Source organism: Vulpes lagopus, chromosome 7, assembly GCF_018345385.1.
Source record: "Vulpes lagopus strain Blue_001 chromosome 7, ASM1834538v1, whole genome shotgun sequence".
Lineage (NCBI taxonomy): Eukaryota > Metazoa > Chordata > Mammalia > Carnivora > Canidae > Vulpes > Vulpes lagopus.
The window spans coordinates 6,685,162-6,707,936 of record NC_054830.1 but is presented as its reverse complement, the minus strand read 5'-3'; the positions used below and the strand labels follow the sequence as shown (position 1 = coordinate 6,707,936).

General features: G+C 40.7%; 1 protein-coding gene and 1 pseudogene across 1 annotated transcript; both read right to left on the bottom strand.

Annotated features, from left to right (window-relative positions):
- Nucleotides 1-3,000: 3,000 nt before the first annotated feature.
- On the bottom strand, nt 3,001-3,939 carry LOC121495708 (olfactory receptor 7D2). Its single transcript, XM_041763578.1, has one exon. The coding sequence runs from the start codon at nt 3,937-3,939 to the stop codon at nt 3,001-3,003; it is 939 nt and encodes a 312-aa protein (XP_041619512.1).
- Nucleotides 3,940-11,163: 7,224 nt separating this feature from the next.
- Nucleotides 11,164-12,048, bottom strand: LOC121495049 (annotated as a pseudogene).
- Between the last annotated feature and the right edge of the window lie 10,727 nt (nt 12,049-22,775).

Genomic DNA, 22,775 nt, shown 5'->3' with positions numbered 1-22,775 from the left:
CTGACGCGGGACTCGATCCAGGTTTCCAGGATCAGGCCCTGGGCTGAAGGCGGCACCAAACCGCTGAGCCCCCTGGGCTGCCCTGTTACTTTATTTCTAAACAGTTTAGCTAGTTGGGAGAGAAAGAGAACCATAATAAAATGGAAACTGTGCTTGAAAATTCTATTCCAATGTGGGAAATTTGAAGGTGATTGTGTTTTTCTCCACAGTGGGAGCTTTTTTCTCCCTAAGTGTGATTTCAGAGTTCAGGATTCCTTCTAAAAAATATCTCACTGGAATCTGAGCTACATGTTCTGTGCCAATCAAAATACTTAAATAACAATTGTAAAGGGCCTGCTAAGTCTCTGATGGCACCCTAAGTCAAAGACTTGCCCTTTTAGATATGAATATAAAAACATATAACAGAGTAAATAAAACCTACTAACAAAATCAATAGTAAACACCATAGTCTTTATCACTACTAGTTCATTTAATATGAACAGTACCCCCTGACATGTGTTATCGTTTTAATTTTAGTAATGAGTAACAGAAGTAGAGAGAAGCTGACCAACTTGCAAATGGCAGAGCTGGAATTGGACCAGATGCCTGCCTTCAGAATAGGTAGAAAATGTGCTTTGAGAATTTAAATATTAAAAGGTGCCTTTGTAAGTCAATGGGAATGGAAGGACTAGTATAAAGTATGAGAATAAATTATTCTCAAAAAATTATTGTTTGAAAAATTTATTGTCTCAATAAATTATTGTTTTTCACTTGGAAAGAGTAGATCTCTACATCCCACTACATCCCACTACTCATAGGTAGAGTAAATTTCAAAAATGAAAATATAAGTTTGAACTATAGGAAATAACTTTTGAAAAAATTTGTTACAATACATAGACAAAGATTTTAACAATATGATGCAAAATCACAAACCATATCAAGTCGTATTAGAGATATCACATGTACTGGACAGAAATTGTGAATTAAGACAGTAAAGGAATGGAATTTTATATGTTAAAAACCCTATTCAAATAACCAATTTGGGAACTAGATTAATATTCCTAACAGGTCCACTTAGGCAATGTGATATTTCCTACAGTCCTGCAAGTGAATAGTGCCAGTCTGATTTTAAGTTATACAGGACTCCAAGGCTACTATAGCAAGGATGACTACTTCAGAGGCACTTACCTTCCGTTGAAAGAGCATTTCTTGGGGTGCCTGGGTGGCTCATTCAATTAAATATCTGACTGTTGATTTCAGCTCAGGTCATGATCTTGAGATTGTGAGATTGAGTCCCACATTAGGCTCTCGTGCTGGGTATGTAACCTGCTTGAGGTTGTCTCTCTCCCTCTCCCTTTGCCCCTCCCCCTACACTCTCTAAAAAATGAAAGAGAGCATTTCTAGCACAATAATAAATTAATTCTCCTCTTTCAAGGATGTAGGCCACATATAGATTTATATATGAATGTATATGTGTATATATGTATGTGTATAAGTGTTAACGTGAAATTGAATTAAAGTTCTCCAAAAAAGAGTGGGAGGATCACAAAGGAATGAAAAAGGAGATCTCAGACTTACTCTTAGCATGACAGTAAAAGTCATTAGAGTAGATAAATGCTCTAATTTGGATTTCCAGCCTTGGGACACGTAACAGTAGGAGTAGATTAGCCTATGTTGTTGAAAGCGGCAACAGTGTGTATAAAAGCACTAAAATGTTACTGGTTTATTTTTTATTTATTTTTTATTTTATTTTTTTAATGTTACTGGTTTAATGAAACAAAATCTTATTTCTTTCTCTTGAAAAGTATCTACTAACTCGGACAACTATCCAGGGGAGTCCTCCACATATTGACTAGCTTTCTAAACTCTTTGGATCTTGTGATGCCTTCATTCCATATCAAGAGAAGAGTGAACATGAAGAATGATGTACCAACTCTTTAACTGTTTTCGTCTAGAAGGGATACATCACTTCTACTCATGTTTTATTAGACACATCAAAACATATTATTACAACCTTTAACTTCAAGGGAGAAAGAAAATGCTATTCTTTTGGGTATCCAATAGGAGAGAATATCCAGAAATATTGTTAACCAAGCAAAAAAAAAATCCACCATTCAGATGTACACATTGGAATCCATGTGATTTCAGCTGGGCAGCCTGTTATAAGAATATGGGCTCAGGGTCAGATTACTGAATTTGAATCCTGATTTTGCTACTTGGTTGCTCTGTAACTTTGGGGAATATTTTTAAGCTCTTAGATTCTCAGTTTTCTTACTTCTAAAATGGAGACAGTAATCATTCCCATAGAGGAAGACTACATAAGACAGTAGAGAGCAGTTAGCATAGGCTTACCACATAATAAGTACTAAAACACTGTATTCTAATATGTATTTTTAATCATATTTTATCCAGTAAAAAAAACCCAAAACACTGTTGGTAGTACATGCACACGAACAACAAAAATTCACAACAGAACACATAGAAATAAGTTAAAGTGAGCAACCAATACTTTAAGTATTCTCTTCTAACATTTGAGATAACAAAGCTAAAAAGTAAGTGCTCCAAATCCAAGTTACAACTTACCACTGAGGAAGTTAGAAAGAAGATTGAGGACATAGCTTTTTTTTAAAAAGATTTTATTATTTATTTATTCATGAGAGACACACTAAAAGAGGCAGAGACATAGACAGAGGGAGGATTGGGCTCCTCACAGGGAGTCCGATGTGGGACTCGATCCCCAGGCCTGGGATCATGCCCTGAGCCGAAGGCAGGTGCTCAACCTCTGAGTCACCCAGGCATCCTGAGGACATACTTTTTTGGACAACAGATAGGGCAGAAAGATCATCAGATAAATTATGCAGAAATTAGTTGTTTAAAAGTGTGTAAAAACTAGGAGAGAGTAATCATAGATCCTTCAAGACTGGGTGAAACAGAGTTTGCAAGATTCAAGAGTAAACTTTAGAATCAAAGTTTTGCCCTTGGGATCCAGAAAACTCCTTAGTCCTAGGGCCAGTATATACATCACAGACAAGAGGTCACTTTACTGAGAAGGCTTCCCAGTGCCCCCTTCACATCCTTGTTCCTCAGGCTGTAGATGAAGGGGTTCAGCATGGGGGTGACCACAGTGTACATCACTGAAGCCACTGAGACTTTCTGGGGGGAGTGAGTTACTGCAGAAGTGAAATAGACCCCAACACCTGTCCCATAAAATAAAGAAACAACTGAGAGGTGAGACCCACAGGTGGAAAATGCTTTTTGCTTTCCCCCAGATGAAGACATCTTCCTTATAGATGAAGCAATCTGTGAGTAGGAGAAAAGGATACCAACAAGGGGAAAAACACCCAGCACACCAGTCATAAAGTATATCAACGTGCTGTTCAGAAAGGTATCAGAGCAGGCCAACTTGAGAATCTGTGTCAGTTCACAGAAGAAATGTGGAATTTCAAGGTCTCTGCAGAAGCTCAGGTGCCTCATCAGAGAGATATGAAGAAGGGATGTCATGATACCAACAAACCAGGTAGCAAAAACCAACAGGCCACAGAGGCGTGAGCTCATGATGACTGTGTAGTGCAGGGGGTGGCAGATGGCCACAAACCGGTCATAGGCCATTACAGTAAGGAGTAGCGTGTCTAGGATGGGAAAAAACATGGAAAAATACACCTGCGTGAGGCAGTCCATGTAGGAGATGGCTTTGTTCTCTGTGTGGATGTTCACCAGCATCTTGGGCACTATGGTGGTGCTGAAACAGATGTCAACCAACGACAGATTGGAGAGGAAGAAGTACATGGGGGTATGGAGCTGGGGGTCAGAGCAGATGGCCAGGATGATGAGCAGGTTCCCAAGCACAGTGACCAGGAACATACACAGGAATAGCCCAAATATGAAGGGCTGTAGTTCTGGATCCTCAGAGAACCCAAGGAGGATGAACTCTAAAATTCCTGTTAGATTTCCTGCTTCCATGTACCCGATATATCTATAAAGGAAGAGACAAGAGTAACATGAAGTAGCAGCAAAGGGGCACCCTCCATTTAACAAAAATGTTGGCCTTTTGCTCAAGTTATTTATGAGGTCAGTCATTTTGAGTAAGTGTTGGGTCTTAAAAGTGAGACCAGAAAAAATGGAGTCTTACACCAACCACCCATCTTAAGAAAATAAGCCAGTCAGAGAAGGACAAATACCATATGATTTCAGTCATCTGTGGAATTTAAGAAACAAAACAAATGATGATAGCAGAAAAAGAAAGGAAAACTGGGGTGTCTGGGTGGCTCAATGGGTTAAGCATTTACCTTTAGATCAGGCCATGGTCCCAGAGTCCTAGGATCAAGCAGGACTCCCTGCTCAGTGGGAAATCTGCTTCTCCTTCTTTCTCTGCCCCTCCCCTTAACATGTTTTCTCTCTCTTGAAAAAAATCAATAATATTTTTTAAAAAGAGAGAGGAAAACCAAAAAACTGATTCTTAACTGTATGTCAACTAGCTGGAATTTAAATAAAAACAAACAAACAAAAACAGAATCCATTTTATAACAAGTAAAATGCAATCCTACAGAATGGAATCTAGAATTCCTAATCACCTATCTTTAAAATTTTTTTTTAAATTTAATTTAGTTAACATATACTATATTACTCGTTTAGGGGTAGAATCATCACTTGCATGTAACACCCAGTGCTCATCACATCACATGCCCTCCTTAATGCCCATCACTCAGTTACCCCACACCCACACCTACCTCCCCTCCAGAAACCCTCAGTTTGTTTCTTAGAGTTAGGAGTCTCTTATGGTTTGTGTCCCCCTCTGTTTTTTCCCTAATCACCTATCCTAAGCATCCATTTTATAACAGTCCTATTGGATGGTCATGGAGCTTCAAAATGGGACACATCAAAATCACGTACCTCTTAATAGGAGGCACTGGAAAGGACCCAAAGTTACTTCTGTGAGACTCCTGCTAAAGATGCAGGACTTCAATTTAGAGACTAGGGAACATCAGACAAACTCAAATTGAGGAACATTATACACAATTTCTGATCCATGTCCTTCAAAAATGCCAATGTCATCAAATACTAAGAGTCTAGGAACTGTTCCAGATTAAAGGAAGCTTAAGAGACATGTCAACAAGGGGATCCATAGGTGGCTCATCGGTTTAGCACCTGCCTTTGGCCCAGGGCGTGATCCTGGAGTCCCGGGATTGAATCCCACATCAGGCTCCTTGCATGGAGCCTGATTCTCCCTCTGCCTGTGTCTCTGCCTCTCTCTGTGTCTCTCATGAATAACTAAATAAAAATATTAAAAAAAGAGACATGTCAACATGAAATGCCTAATCCTGGATCTTCTTTTGCTATACATAACATTATTAGGACAATTGTCAAAATATAAATGAGTTCTATAAATTTGATAGTAGCATTATATTAATGTTACTATCTTGATTTTGATCATTATACTGTAGTTATGTGAGGAAAATGTCCTTGGTTTTTTTCTTAAGATTTTATTTATTTATTCATGAGAGACACACACAGAGGCAGAGATGTAGGCAGAGGGAAAAGCAGGCTCCCTGCAAGAAGCCCAGTTTGGGACTTGATCCTGGACCCCAGTATCACACCCTGAGCTGAAGGCAGACGCTCAACTGCTGAGCCACCCAGGCATCTCAAAATGTCCTTGTTTTTAGGGAATACCAAAGAGTTAGAGGTAAAGAGGTACCATATTTGCAGTGCAACTTACTTGCAAATGGTTCTGAAAACACACAGAAAGAAAAGGAAGAGAGAAAAGTGGATGAAGAAAAAAGTAAAGATGGTAAAGTTTAACATCCGGGGGATCTGAGATATACCTAGGAGCTTTTATATTATTCTTTCAACTTTTCTGTAAATCTGAAATGAAGTCAAAATTAAAAGTTAAAAAGTAGCATTTTCACACAATACCCAGGGGGAAGAAAAAGAAGAAGAAAATCCATCCATGAGATGTTGTCAGGAAGGAGTCAAACCTCTAAGAACACTGCAGGTGTAGTGACCACTCACAGATTTGGAGCCCACATCCACACTCCCCTAGAAACCTCAGCAAGGGAAATTAGTCTAAAGTGGTCCTGGATGAATTGTATTCTTGGATGAATTGTATTCTAAGTGGTCCTGGATGAATTGTATTCTTGGATGAATTGTATTCTAGGTCTCAGTCAGAAGCAAACACAAATCTCTGCAAGGAGCTTTCATCTGAGGATCTCTGCCACAGTGTCCATAAGGGAGATTGGTCTGATATCTTTCTTTTCACAGCCTTCTGATGCTTGCCTGCATATGCCAGTTCCTTCTGATTCCCAGTCTTACTAAGCACCGCACCAACCGTTCACTCTAGAAGCACCAACATTTTGCTTTCTGAGGAATTCTAAAAATGCTTTAATCTTCCCCCAGCTATGCCTGTGCAAGTACTGCCCTCCCTGCTGGGGCCCTTCCATGTCTTTGTCTTCCTGAGATCATTTCTGTCCTTCTTTCTCAGATGAAACATCATTTCCTCAGAGGAGACTTTCCTGAACCCTCCCAACCCTGCAAGTGTAGACCCTTGACCCATACCTTCATAGTCTCCTGAATTTTATGATATATAGGATATCATAGCTATATATTCACATTTACTTATGGAAATATTTAATTAACATATGTCCCCCTCAGCACTGAATTATCAGCCACACAAGTTCAGATCACACGTTTAAAGTAAAATTTAGTTTTCCTCATATCCCCAGTGCTTTGCACTGGAAAAGCATGGAAAGTGGAAAAAAAACTGAAACCAAAAATGAAAAAAAACTGATCCACATGTATTACAAAATAAATCTACAGGTTAACCTCACATTGACTATAGAAGCAACAAACTGAAAAAGGAGTAAAATGAAGCGGAATCAGTCAATGCAGAAAATAATACAGCTTCAAAGCAAATAAAAATACATTTAATAAAATCTAACAGGTCCTGATGGGAAGGGAACAGAGTAAAATTTTAGTCATATGGAACCAAAGGATACTGCCAAAAGGTGATAAAGAATAGCTATGTTAAAGTCAGTGTTAATCCAAGATCCATTATCCTAAAAAACAAAACAAGGAAACAAAAAGCAGAAAGGGGAAATGATGCCTGCTGTTATAATTATTTATTTAAAAAACTTTAAAAAAGATTTTTATGTATTTATTCATGAGATACACAGAGAGAGAGAGAGAGAAAGAGAGGCAGAGACACAGGCAGAGGGAGAAGCAGGCTCCATGCAGGGAGCCAGACGCAGGACTTGATCCCAGGACTCCCGGATCACGCCCTGGGCTGAAGGCGGCGCTAAACTGCGGAGCCACCCGGGCTGCCCTGTTATAATTAAGACTGTTTCCAACAAATCAAAAGAAATGCCATAAGACAGAAAAGTGAAGTGAGATATAATAGTAAGAAATCAAAAGCAAACCTGGTCGCTATTAGCTGCCGAGGTGATTACCTGCTAGAACACTAAAGAAAGTCAACTTCAACACAACGAGAATGAATCAGTGTCATTAGCTTCTGACGTATCTGTAAACAATCATTAGGAAAGATAAGAGAGAAAGTTCCATTCAAACTGCAATGACGACATAGAGAACACCTGGCACCGAGTGGGCGTGCAGTACATATTTCATGAATCACAGGGTGTATACAACCTGGTAGAAACCAAGTCATGATGGTGGTAGGGTGGAGAAACAGATATCCTGCTGGAGCAGAGATTCTCCAATCATTGGAGAATCCAATCATTTTTGGAGAATCCAATCATTTTTGCCTGCATTAGGATCACCTGGAGGACTTGCTGAAACAGATTTCTGGGTCTCCTCAGAGTTTCTGTCTAGGGCAGGGCCTGAGAATATTCATTTCTAACAACTCCCAGGAGACCTGCTGCAGCTGCTCAGGAACCCCACTGCGAAAACGACTTCACTAGAGAAGCATAAGGAAGGTGTGGGCAGGTGGGTTAGAAACTCCTAAGAGTCCACTTGAAGGAGTGCCAGTGCCAGTGACACTGAGAAAGTCACTAGTCACTAGTTTCTAATGAGGGCTCATTGGAGCTGAGGGTGACAGAAAGCAGTAGCAATGGAATCCAGAAAGACATAAATAACCAGGGAAATACATCCCAGAAGTGAAAAAAAGGGAGGGGGGCATAAGTCATAATTAGCCCTATTACCTCCTTCCTCTACCCCATTTTTAATCCTGCTTTTCATACCCAGTACTCACTAGGACAGTGGGACGTAGTTGGCTGGCATTGCATAAAGAAACGTTGTGCAACCTCCTTCTCTTCTGTTGGACGCTTAGGACAGACTCTACCAGAGAATAGCAGGGAGACAGAACCTGTCACCAAGTCATGTCTGTGAGAGGCACAGGTGTGGTCTCCTCCTGGTCAGATGTCACTGAACTATAGGTGAGGATGGTAGGGAATTATTTATGGTTTCTCAAGTCCCTGGGGGCTTGAGATGAGGGGAGATGAGGGGAGATGATTTCTCATTGCTCCTCATTAAAGAAATTGTTCTCCTGATGTTCCATTCTTCAAGTCATTCAGCTCCCTTGGCGTAAAGAGAAAATGGCAGAACGGAACCTTGTGTGCTAATTCGGTTTCCACCAAGGCAGCTTTGGATCCAGATGGGTTGCTCCGCCCCCAGGGGCCTCTTCCTTCATCACTATGGATTTGGCTTTGAGGGAAAGAGGCTTCCCCTCAGGAATGTGTCCCTGCTGCAAAGACCCAGCTCCCTGTAGCCACTGTGTTTAGGGTCTCAAAGTAACCCAGAGGAAAGAAAGATGCATTTGTCTCAGTGAATCCCTTGTGACCATATTGTTACTGCATAGGCTACATGGTGTTGGACATGCTGTGTAGATAAACAAAGACCCGTTTCAAGAAAGGGAGGGTCAACCATGTAAAATGATGATTCTAGGTCAAGTCAGAGAGGCTGAACAGTGTCCTTGGGATTTATTGACATGAAAAATAATAAAAAGAGAGATTTGGTGGAGTGGTGGGGAGGAGTCTACTTGTACTGGGACTTAGGGGCAAGAAAAGTGACTTCTTCCCCTATCAAGAGTGCTATCTTTAGAGGGAGGGTAATACCATAAGTGGCTTTTTTTTTTTTTTCATTTTGGATGTGAAAAAAATATTTAAATGACAAAGGAAACACTCCAATTGATTGTAGAAAATTAAATTGATATTCCATGATTTACCATAAAAACTGAAGTTCTATCATGTTTTGATTTTTTATTTTTTTAAAAGATTTTATTTATTTATCCATGAGACACACACACACAGAGGGAGAGAGAGAGAGAGAGAGAGAGAGAGGCAGAGACAGGCAGAGGGAGAAGCAGGCTCCAAGCAGGGAGCCCAATGTGGGACTTGATCCTGGGACTTCAGGATCACGCCCTGAGCCGAAGGCAACGCTAAACCTCTGAGCCACCCGGGCTGCCCATACCATACGTTTTTAAATGAATAAACCAAGGGCAAAATAAATAAATAAATAAATAAATAAATAAATAAATAAATAAACAAACAAACAAACCAAGGGCACCAGGGTGGCTCAGTCACGTAAGCATCTGATTCTTTTCTTTTCTCTCTTTTTTTTTTACATTAAATGTATAGCTTTTTTCTTTTAATGTTATCATACTTCATTCAAGTGGTTTTAAAAAAAGAATCATGCCAAAGAAAATGATTCTTGGTTTAATGATTTTTGGTTTAATTCTGAGTTAAGAATATTAAGGATATGCCCACAATGCATATGGTCTCCTATATACAACAGATGATTTTATATACAATTTAAAATCCAATACATGGGGCAGCCCCAGTGGCGCAGAGGTTTAGCGCCGCTTGCAGCCCAGGGTGTGATCGAGTCTCACGTCGGGCTCCCTGCATGGAGCCTGCTTCTCCCTCTGCCTGTGTCTCTGCCTCTCTATGAATAAATAAATAAAATCTAAAATAAAATAAAAAACTTAAAAAAAATAAAATCCAATACATTATGAATTTATGATTCAGAAGTACCCTTAAATATTTTTAAGCAGTAGAAACACACATGATAGTTACAAGTGGAAATAATACCCGCAAAGTGTTCTATATTATTATCCCAGAGACACACCATAGAGGTCTCAGATTATTAAGAAAACACCAAAAAATGTATATTAAGAGTATGTTTTTGGGAGTGGGAAAGAATAACAGTTTTCCCTTTGGTTTAAAATACTCAACAGCCTAGGGGATCCCTGGGTGGCTCAGCGGTTTGGAGCCTGCCTTTGGCCCAGGGCCCGATCCTGGGTTCCCGGCGTGGACCCTGCTTGTCCCTCTGACTGTGTCTCTGCCTCTCTCTCTCTCTCTCTCATGAATAAATAAATAAATAAATCTTAAAAAAATAAAATAAAATACTCAACAACCTAAAGTCATGAACCTGAGAGGGTAGCAGTCTCTGGAGGAGTTAGAATGGCAGAGAAATCCAGCGTGGAAGCACACGTGTGCTTTCTACTCCACCCCCACCCCCCACCCCTCTGCCAGCAGAGGCTCAGGTTCCCACTTTTTTTTTTTTTTTTTTAAAGCTTCCCAAGTGATTCCCATCTTTTGTTTTCTTTTTAATTTTTTCTTTATGATAGTCACAGAGAGAGAGAGGGGCAGAGACACAGGCAGAGGAAGAAGCAGGCTCCATGCACCGGGAGCCCGACGTGGGATTCGATCCCGGGTCTCCAGGATCGCGCCCTGGGCCAAAGGCAGGCGCCAAACCGCTGCGCCACCCAGGGATCCCCCCACTTTTTTTTTTTAAGCTAAATGTTAATTTAATTTTTTTTGTTGGTGTTCAATTTGCCAACATATAGCATAACACCCAGTGCTCATCCCGCCAAGTGCCCCCCTCAGTGCCCATCACCCACTTTAAAAGAAGTTAAGGTCACTTCTGTTTTAGAAGGGTAAACGTTTGGTAGTATGAATGACTCTTTCTTCTTATTAAGCAGAATGAATGGTAATTTCTGAAATGCTCTTACAATTTACAACCTAAGAGCCCCTGCATCTCAACCCAGGAAGCCACAGGCCCCGGTGGAGGTCGCAGGGTAACATCTGCAACGCACCAGCTTGTGTCCCTGTAAGAAGGAAGCATGGAGGGTGTGAGCAGCCTGCAGTCTGGTCATCAGTGTCACCACAAGCTGATTGTAGTTCTCTTTGTACCATTAATAGTAATCACAGCTGTGTCCTTTGTACTGCTATTGAAAGATCATTGGAGGCTTTTCATTAACACCTTATTCCTCCGAACACATTTGGGGCACAGCATATTGTCCTCCTGCTGTGGGGGTAGAAAGTTACAAGCGGAGAGCAAGAAGAGGGCACATACTCTCCCCCGCTTTTCAGGCACCCAGCCTTGTCCTGCATGAAATTGCAGGTGAACCCAACCTTGGGTGTCTGCAGACATACTTCTCCCATGGACCATGCACCACTTGACACCTTGGGCCTCCTGTGGCGATGCCACTGTCTTCATCTCCCCAGCCCTGGCCGCAATTCTATAACCAGGGGGCAAACACCAACGGCATCTGGGGCCGAAGTTGTCACAACAACAGTATTGACCCCCTCCAGGAGAGCATCAGACCCCTCAGGGGGGCAGCCACTTCAGGAGGGTAGGTTCCACCAGGAGGTATCTTTGTTCCAGGACTTTCCAGAGACATTTCCCCCTTGTCCATCATCAATCTTCTTTGTGTCTGTGTGAGGATCTTGGTCTCCTCTGTGGCGACAAGAATGTTCTTCTTTTGACCTGGGTAAGCACATTCGCAGATTCGCTTATATACATCTAATTTCTGGCCTTTGGTGTTCAGCTTGAATTCTTGGCACCAGGTCCGCAGGATGTCTCAGTGAAGCAAGTTGGCTGGGGGTAGTTTAGAAGGTAATGGAGGAATTGGGATTTTCTTCCGAATTCTTACTCTTGTACTCTTGCCTTGGGCCATCTTTCTGAACAGGAAGCTTCATCTTCTTTCATAGATCTTTTCTGTTTGGTCCCATTTGCTGAGGGTCCTGGTAACTTTGGTTCACCAGAAGCCTGCTGTTTCTCTTTAGCTTCTTCTGATAAAGGTTGGGATTGGCCAGCCAGATAGTCTTGCCCTGACTTCATGGATGGAGTTCTTTTTGCCTTTTGCTTTCTCCATATCCAAAGAGAAGTCAAGGCTGACAAAAAGAAAAGTCTTACCGAAGCATCTGATTCTTGATCTCAGCTCAGGTCTTGATCTTAGGGTCATGAATGCAAGCCCTGCATTGGGCATGGAACCTACCTAAAGTTCTTTTAAATGAATAAATCATTTATTTTATTAATTATTTACTCTTAATTGTAAGTGAAATGTCTAATTTTTTAATTGGTTAAGTAAACTAAAAGTGGAGTGGTGAAGTCAAAGTTGGATGTGTTACTAACACAACTTTAGTAAGTAAAAGCAATTTCCTGTCTACAAGTATAAATAGTTTTCTACCACATATATATCACTTAACAAGCATTTGTAATCTCAGTGGTATAATCTAACAGCCATTGGAACCATAACTACAAGACTTCAAATATTATATAGGGAATTTCTTCATCCCTTTTAGTAAATAGTCTTAGCAAAAAATCTGCTATGGCAAGATTCGAAAACCCTATGACTGTGAATTAATATTTTTAGGCTATGAATGGAACACATTTCTTAATAAGTTTAGAAATTCTTTGAGACAAAATGTTTCAAAACATTAATTGGACAGGCTCTCTCATACCACAACTTATTATACTCAGTTACAGAAAAGTATTTGCATTTTTTCAAATTTTGAATCAATTGCTCTCTGATACTCTTTAGACTGTGGACAATTTTTCAGTGGCTTAGTTGCAACTTTGATGTTAAAAATATCCTTTTTAGTCTTTTCCTGATAATTTCCTAACAAAATTTTGATAATTGAAAAAACATGCTTTATCATCCATTTAAAAATCTTTCTCTTGTGTGTAAGATTTCGAGCCATACATGTAGCTGACCAAAGTTACAGGATCAGATCTGGGGGGAAGAAAAAGGCTTTAAAACTTCTGTTGGCTATATACCCATTTCATAGCAGTTTATTCACATATTCAAAAGATGGAAGTAACCCAAGTATCCCTGGACAGATGAATGGATAAGCAAAATATGGTGTATACATGCAAGGAATAATATTCAGCCCAAAAAGGGAAGGAAATTCTTTTTTTTTTTTAAAGATTTTATTTATTTGTTCATGAGAGACACAGAAAGAGAGGCAGAGACTTAGGCAGAGGGGGAAGCAGGCTTCCTGTAGGGAGCCCAATGTGGGACTCCAACCCAGGACCCCGGGATCACACCCTGAGTGGAAGGCAAAGGCTCAACCACTGAGCCACCTAGGGAAAGAAATTCTGACATATACTACCACATGAATGAACGTCGAAGATATTGTGCTAAGTGAAACAGGGTACTCTTGAAAGGACAGATATTGCATCATTCCATTTGCAGGAAGTTCCTAGGGTAGGAAATTCACAGAGACAGAGAGGAGAGGGTTGGAGCCAGCGGTGAGGCAGGGGGTGGGGAGTCTGTGCTTCCTGGGGACAGAGGTTCAGTTTGGGAAGCTGAGAAAGTTCTGGAGATGGATGATGGGGGTGGATGCACAACAATGTAAATGTACTTAATGCCAGTAAGCTGTGTGCTAAAAATGGTTAAAATGATCACTTTAATGTTATATTATTACATATATATTATATTTTATCACAATACCAACAAAACAAGTTAAAAAAAGAACTGCTAGACATTGGTCACCTGATTTCAGTGACAAAATTAAGAATTTTTTAAAAATATTTATTTGTTTATTTATTTTAGAGAGAGAGAGCACACGCGAGTGAGAAGAGGGGCAGAAGGAATCTTCAGGCAGACTCTCCACTGAGCAAGGAACCCAATGGGGCCTGGATCTCACAACCCTGAGATCATGACCTGAGCCAAAACCAAGAGTCCAATGCTTAACTGAGTTACCCAGGTGCCCCAAGGTAACCAGTTTTGACCACTGACAGGAAAATTATCAGATTCATTAATTATTTGTTAAAAATATCTGTTAATTTTGTCCACTTCATTGTTTCTGAAAAATTTTTTACAAAAAAACCTGTTTCATTTTGCTCTGTTGCAGCTCATTGTAATTGCCCTCCACAATGACACATCTTCAGTGTCTGTTTCTTTACATTGTGGTCACAGTTATTGCTTCCTGCATCGCCGCTCAGTTCTGCATCACTAGTTTGCCTTCATTTAGAATTCAAAAATGTGTCCATACTTATTTAGAAAACAAACTGTTCTGGAATTGAACTAGAAAAAGAACTGTTCTGTAATTGAAACTAGAAAAAAAATTTTCTGTAATTGAAATAAATATTTCAATTGAACTGTCAATCCAATGTATATAGTATCACTATAACGTGTGCTTAATTCATATAAAGATATTATGATAATGTTCCATTATCATAATAATGGTGCATTAAAAAAATTATTCAAACTGAATGAATCTGTTGTACTAACTAGATGACCTGCAAGGTACACACACTACAATGTACCCAACTATGAAAGTGAAATGTAATTTCAACAACAAAATAATGTTTTGTGTATAAATACTGGATTTTTTAAGTTGTGATAAAAATACCTAAATTTTGCTATTTTAACATTTTTTTTAAAAGGTTGTATTTATTTATTCATGAGAGAGAGAGAGAGAGAGAGAGAGAGAGAGACAGGTAGGAGACACAAGCAGAGGGAGAAGCAGGCTCCATGTAGGGAGCCCGAGGTGGGACTCTATCCCAGGTCTCCAGGATCATACCCTGGGCTGAAGGTGGCGATAAACTGCTGAGCCACCTGGGCTGCCCTATTTTAACCATTTTTAAGTGTGCAGTTCTTGGGCATTAAGAACATTCACGACATTCACAATTGTTGTACAACCATCGCCACCATCAACCACGTTAAACCCCAGTCCAATTAAATCTGAGTCCCTAGTGGTGGGATCCAGGTATAAGGATTTTTCAAATATATATATCTGGAGAAATATATATATACATATATTTATTGGAGTTTGATTTGCCAACATATAGCATATCAGCCAGTGCTAATCCTGTCAGTACCCCCCCTCAGTGCCCATCACCCAGTCACCCCAACCCCATCCACTTTCCCATCCACTACCCCTTGTTCATTTCCCAGAGTTAGGAGTCTCTCATGTGCTGTCACCCTCTCTGATATTTCCCACTCATTGTCTCTCCTTTCCCCTTTATTCCCTTTCACTATTTTTTATATTCCCCAAATGAATGAAACCATATAATGTTTGTCCTTCTCCAATTGACTTACTTCACTCAGCATAATACCCTCCAGTTCCATCCATGTCAAAGCAAATGGTGGGTATTCATTGTTTCTAATGGCTGAGGAATATGATTTTTGAAGTTCACCAAAGACTTCCAATATGAAGCCAAGATTGAGAACCAGTAACATATATTCTCTCACATAACCTTTTTCAACAGATTTGATCAATGCCAAAGTTTTTGGATAATAGCATGAACTGTGAAAAGAGTTGACACTTATATGTATATTTTAAAAAGAGAGTTGTGCATTTCACCAGGATGCCTGGGTCATAAGTAACAAATTCAGAAGATCCCATAGGTTATGGGATTCAAACTCAAAATAGTTTTGATACATGTAGGACCTCAGAATATTCCTCAAACCCCACTAAAGGTGTTCTCAAAGAAGCAATATTCAGATATGAAATATCAAATATGAATATCAATATTCAGATATGAAATATCAAGAGAAATGAAAGCCATGAAGACTATAAAAATTATGTGTCCAGAGACGCATGCTTACCAGTCACAAATGTTTAGTTTTGCATAATTTCTTTTAAAAAATTTACTTATTTACTTGAGAGAGATCAGGAGAGAGAGAGCAGGAGAGTGTGAGCTGGGGGAGGAGAAGAGGGAGGAGAGAGAGAGAATCTCCAGCAGACTCCCTGTTGAGCATGGAGCTCAACTCGGGACTTGATCCCACAACCCTGAGACCATGATCTGAGCCAAAATCAAGAGTGGGACACTTAACCAACTGAGCCACCCAGGTACCCCTAGTTTTGCAATAGTTTCTAATCCACAGACCACCCCCCCAAAAAACAAAACAAAAATAAAAACAAAAAAAAAACAAACCTCAGGTATTGCAATTAGGCTGTTCCGGTGAGGAATCTCCACAGCAGATGATCCTGTTCCTTTTGATGATCCTGTTCCTCTAACAGTAGATAAAAGGTTCAGCACAAGGGTCACCATTATGTACACTATTGATGCCACTGCATCTTTCTGGGGGAAGTTGGAATCATAAAGTATGTAGCCTTTTCACACTGGCTTTTTCCACTTAGTAACATGTTTTAAAGTTCCTCCATGTCTTTTTGTGGCTTGATAACTCATTTCTTTTTAGTGTTGAATAATATTCCATTGTCTAGATGTCCCACAGTCTATCCATCCTCACCCATTGAAGAACACCTTCATTGTTTCCAAGTTTTGGCAACTATTAATAAAGATACCATAAACATTTGTGTGTAGGTTTTTCTGTGCACATAAGTTTTCCAGTCCTTAGGGTAAATACCAAGGAGTGTAATTGCTGGATCAATGTAAGAATATGTTTAGTTTCATAAGAAACCACCAAACTCTCTTCCAAAGTAGCAGTACAATTTTGCATCCCCACCAGCAATGAATAAGAGTTCTTCTGCTCCACATCCTTGTCAGCATTTGATGTTGTCAGGTAGTGTTAGCGTTCTGGATTTTGATCATTCTAATAGGTATGTAGGGATATTACATTGTCGTTTTAATTTGCATTTCCTTGATCACCTATCACGTGGAGCATCTTTTCATATGCTTGTATCTTCTTTGATGAGATGTCTGTTCAGGTCTTTGGCCTGTTTTTAAATTAGGTTGTTTTCTTATTGCCGAGTTTTAAGAGTTCTTTGGAGGGGTCTCTAGTTGGTTCAATCAGCTGAGCAACCCACTCTTGATTTCAGCTCAGGTCATGTTCTCAGGGTCATGAAATCAAGCCCTGTGTGGAGCCCCACATTGGGCTCCACGCTCAGCTGGGAGTCTGCTTGATTTTCTCTCCCTCTGCCCCTCCCCCTGCTTGTGTGTTCTCTCTCTCTGTAAAATAAATAAATAAATCTTTTTAAAAAAAGGAAATGTCAGACACAGAAGGACACATAAAGACAACTACCACACGACTTCACTTGTACCTGAAAAGGAACACACAAGCAAACAACATAAACAAAAACAAAAAACCCAAGATTGTTAAGTACAAAGAACAAATAGGTAGTTGCCAGAGGGGTGGTGGCTGGGAGGGGGGGTTATGTGTGAAATAGATGAGGGATTATGAGGTGCAAACCTCCAGTTATAAAATAAGTAAGTCCCAGAGGTGAAAAGTACGGCATAGGGAATATAGTCAATAATATTATAATAATGTTCTAAGGCAATAGATGGTCACTACACTTATCGTGGTGAGCACTGAGTAACATGGAATTTTGAATGACTATGTTGTATATTTGAAATGAACAGTAATGTTGTATATTAATTATACTTCAATTAAAAATAAGAAAGAAAGAAAGAATAAGAAAGGAAGAAAAAGGAAAGAAAGAATAAGAAGGAAGAAAGAAAGAAAGAAAGAAAGAAAGAAAGAAAGAAAGAAAGAAAACAAAACACATAGGAGCTTATCATGAAGAAGGAAGGAAAGAAAGGGGAAAAGAAAGAAAGAAAAGAGAAGAGAAGGAAAGAAAAAAGAAATTGCATAGATCAGGAGCCACTTGCAGGCACTTATTATGATGAGCATAGGGTGTTATATGGAATTGTTGAATCACTATATTGTATATCTGAAACCAATATTGCACTGTATGTTAACTGGAATTTAAGATTTTGAAAAAAATATCAGCAGTTCTCATTCCTAGTTGACCATTATTTTACCTGTGGATATTTTAAAATATACTGCCACTAGCTTCAGTCTAGAATCAGTTTATTTATTTTTTAAAAGATTTTATTTATTTACTCATGAGATACACAGAAAAAGAGAGGCAGAGACACAGGGAGAGGGAGAGGTAGGCTCCCTGCAAGGATCTGATGTAGGACTCAATCCTGGATCCCTGGATCATGTTGAGCTGAAGGTAGAGGCTCAACCACTGAGCCACTCAGGCATCCCTAGAACCAGTTTAATCAAAATTTCTACATACAAAGTTCTTGATTGTCCTAACATCCAGAGTCAAGAAACCTTGCTTTAGAATATTGCTCAGTACTTTTTTTAAAAAAGGATTTTATTTATTTATTTCAGAGAGAGAGAGAGAGAGAGAGAGCATGAATGAGAAGAGGGGCAGGGGAGAGAATCACAAGCAGATTCCCCACTGAGTGCAAAGCCAGGACGCAAGGTTTGATCTCAGGACTGTGAGATCACAACCTGAGCCAAAATCCAAAGTCGGACGCTTAACTGAGCCACCTAGACGCCCCTCTGCATGTTCATTTTTACTATTAATTGCCTGCATGTATTGCCCCATTACAAAAATCAGTTGCTATCAACTGTATCTTGTTATTATTAAAGAATGCAATCAAAATTATCCTTGAAATCGGGGCAGCCCTGGTGGCTCAGCGGTTTAGTGCCGCCTGCAGCCCAGGGCCTGATCCTGGAGACCTGGGATCGAGTCCCACTTCGGGCTCCCTGCATAGAGCCTGCTTCTCCCTCTGCCTGTGTTTCTGCCTCTCTCTCTCTCTCATGAATAAATAAATAAAATCCTTTAAAAAAATTATCCTTGAAATATATTTAGGAATAATGATTCTGTTGCTTAAGAGGAGATGTTTGAACTAAGGATTTAATTCAAACCACCTGGAAATTTTTCAAGTGAATGTTTTAATTAAAATATGATAAACAGGGTAAACAAATCAGATGTATATACAGCTTTATGCAATGTTATGAAGTGGACATACTTGTGTAACTGCCAACCAGAACAGCTATAACATTACCAGCACCCCAGAAATAGCATACAGTACTCCCCAAAGATCATTGCTACTCTGACTTCCAACATCAGAGATTTGATTTGTGCATTTGGGGCCTTTATATAAATGAGATCATACTGGAAAAAACATTTAAAAGAATGATCCTATAATAGTTCCACAGGAAATTTTCCATATCTCAGAATCCAAATTGGGCCATAAAATGCATTTTAACAGGCATCTCTGGGAATCTTGGAGAACCTTTCTCTGGACACTGAGAAAGACTTGACCAAAGATGTTTCTTGGGATGCCTGTGTGGCCCAGCGGTTGGGCATCTGCTTTCGGCTCAGGGCATGATCCTGGAGTCCCAGGATTGAGTCCCACATGAGGCTTCTGCATGGAGCCTTCTTCTCCCTCTGCCTGTGTCTCTGCCTCTCTCTCTCTCTCTTTCTCTTTCTATCTCTCTCTGTCTCTCATGAATGAATAAATAAAATCTTAAAAAAAAGATGTTTCTTGATCCTTAGATTTATTAAAAAAAAAAAAACAAAACTGGAGATGGAGTAAGATGTTCCCTAAGGGAAGCTGTGTACCCTGGAGGCTACACCCAAGAGGAGAGGAATATTTAAGGAAGAAAAAATCTCAGGGACATCTGGGTGGCTCAGTGATTGAACGTCTGCCTTTGGCTCAGGGCATGAACCTGGGGTCCTGGAATCAAGTCCTGCATTGGGCTCCCTCCCAGGAGCCTGCTTCTTCCTCTGCCTGTGTCTCTGTCTCTCTCTGTGTGTCTCTCATGAATAAAGAAATAAAATTGTTTAAAAAAATAAAGAAGGAAGAAAAAGTCCCATTGGAGACTGAGGGGTGGGACTGGAGGACTTGCGTATATGTGTATGCGAGGAGGGGGTCACACAGATCCTACGTGTGGCTCCATCTTTGCTCCCAGTCGGTAGACAGGGCAGAAAAGATCACCTCCCTGACCCATGAGAGGGGGTGGGGAATCTCCAGAAGCAGACAATCAACACAGCAATTTATTTAATGAGAAGTGAGGGAATTCAGCCCTGAATAATCCTCTTGTGCCCTTCAGTTCAGGCTTGCCTCTCCCACGTCTGGGAAGGAAATGCCCTTGGGCTATGCCAGGTGTCATTCTGGCCCTGGGCCCCCATGCTTAGATATCTGTCCCTGCTTCTCCGTCCTTATTTGTCTTCCATTGGGAGAAGCTAATATTATAGGGCTCAAACCTTCAGCAATTCCACTGTGATGCCCTAGCATTGCTCAGAAACTGGTGTGCAGAGAGGTAAGAGGGGGACCAAAGATTTACTTGCAGCCTTCCTGGCACGTAGGTAGGGATGCAAAGGGAGGAAAAGCCCACCCAAATCACAAAGAAGTCCCCAGCTCTGGACAGGGCTCTCCACGCCCTACTGCACCTTCCGTTCTTACCTCATCTCTAGCTCTGCTCTTCTTTCCCTGCCTCTTAGTTCTGGGTCTCCCCCCTCAGAATTCTCTTTTCACTCACTTGAACATCCCTCCCTTTTATTTTCTAGAGGGAACTTTCCACATGTACAGGGCATCTTCCTTATGCTTAATACTGAGCTAGGTACTGCATACAAGGAGGTAACTACAATGTGTTGCTCCCCTGGAAGGAGGAAAGCCTCAGGAGCAAACATGTACATGCACTGTGACAGCTTGCCCCATGTGTGGCCCAGTTTCTACAAGGTTCCGAGGTGCAAAGGGAGAGTGGTCAGCACTGCTTGGGGGGTGTCAGTGACTATTTCAAGACAGAGTGTGGAGGGAGGGATAGAACTTTTCCAAGTGAACAGGGAGAAAGAGGACTCCAGGGGAAGGTAAATGCAAAGATCCAGAGCTACAAAACTGCACGGATGTACCCAGAATTATAAGAAATGTCAAGTATCTGATGTCAAAACATTGTTTTCCGATAAAAATGTGACTCTCATACAAATATGTAGTGAGTATATGTCAAAGACCTCTTTCTTAATGAGGAAGCCAGGAGAGTAAACCTAGTTTGCAGAGCATTTGAGTAACAGGGATTTATACTGACAGGAAAGGAATAATGAAATTAGTTTTCCAAGTTAGATGCAAAAATACAGGAAAATAAAACTGTAGCTTTTAGGGCACCTGGTGGTTCAGTTGGTTAAGCATCTGCCTTCTGCTCAGGTCATGATCTTGGGGTACTGAGATCATGCCCTGTGTTGGGTTCCCTACTCAACAGGAGTGTCATGATCTTGGGGTACTGAGATCATGCCCTGTGTTGGGTTCCCTACTCAACAGGAGTGTCATGATCTTGGGGTACTGAGATCATGCCCTGTGTTGGGTTCCCTACTCAACAGGGAGTCTGCTTTTTCCTCTCTCTCTACCCTTCCCCCCAACTCGTGTGCAATGTGCTCTCTCTCTATTTTTAAAAAATTTAAAAACCTGTAGTTTTGGGGGTTATCTTCTCTAGCAGAGAGAGATTCACTGTCCCACAGGCAATAAACAATAAACTTTGGGATGATCTTCTTAGCTGAACAGAAACAATTTCATCTCTACTGGACAAAAGTCGCTTGTAGTTTATTAATCTCCTATGTGTTAGCACTGATGTCCCAGAGTCTAGATCTCAAGCAAACCAAAGAACATTCCCCCAGAAAATGGGAGGTTGAGTTGGCCTCTTTGGCAATACTTCAATGTAATGTTCCAAAGAAATGCAGCCATTACTTTTGAGTAACTTAAAAATTTTGGGTAACTTCCTCCTTAATACAGAAGATGAATCAGAAGACAGGAGGGTTTGGTGGAATGGGTAATGAGGCCAGAGCAAGAAGACAGGGGCCAAATCATGGAGGGCAGTGGAGTTTGGACCTTTTCCCTAGAGGGATACTGAGCCACTAAGTGACTTTTAAAAGATGTGAACAATGATGAGATGGGAGCCATTCTGACTTCCCCTGCATAATGGGCTATGAGGGTGCCACGTAGGTGTAGCCCAGATGAGAAGCTATGAGGACCTGAATTAAAGCCTCTTTGGTGAGTTTAGGTGTCCAGTGAAAGTTTATGTTGCCATTTTGCTACCTAAGACAGTCAGATTCTCCCTAAATACCAATCTTTGTGTATAAGTCCTGTAGCACTGCCATCCTCACCCATTCTTGAATCCCCATGTCCAACTGCATGGAGGGTCTCAGATGCTCCCACTAGCAAAGTTCCTCTCATTTGTTTTCCATGATCCATGGAATCCTGAAGCAATCAAATTTGCATTTGTCATCTAGGGGGATTATACTCATTTCATATCTGAAAAATTTGCTTTAAATCAGATCTTTCATTCTGTATCTCTCTCTCTCTCTCTCTCTCTCTCTCTCTCTCACACACACACACACACACACACACACACACTCATGCAATCCCACCACCACCACCACCACCACCACCACCAACAACAACAACAACAACACATACTCAGAGACAAAGCAAGGATCTCCAACACTTTGCTGGAGTTCTATCTGCCTCCCATCAGAGGCCTGCAGGCAGTGGACATTACTCCCGATTCACAATCAGACTCCTTAATGCTGCAGCCAGGTGGAGAGTTTTTTAGTTCTGTAGGCTGCTGCTACCTTTTAGTTGAAATCACCAGATAGGGGATCCCTGGGTGGCGCAGCGGTTTGGCGCCTGCCTTTGGCCCGGGGTGGGATGAGTCCCACGTCGGGCTCCCTGCAGGGAGCCTGCTTCTCTCTCTGCCTGTGTCTCTGCCCCCCTCTCTCTCTCTCTCTCTCTCTCTCTCTCTATGTCTGTCATGAATAAATAAATAAAATCTTTAAAAAAAAAAAAAAGAAATCACCAGATAAAATCTCTACGCTTCTGTGATGGTAAATATTTGGTCAAATCTGGTTGTGTGTGTGTGT

Bases quoted from the DNA above. Each gene is read 5' to 3' on its own strand.
- LOC121495708 (XM_041763578.1), bottom strand. From the start codon at position 3,939: ATGGAAGCAGGAAATCTAACAGGAATTTTAGAGTTCATCCTCCTTGGG.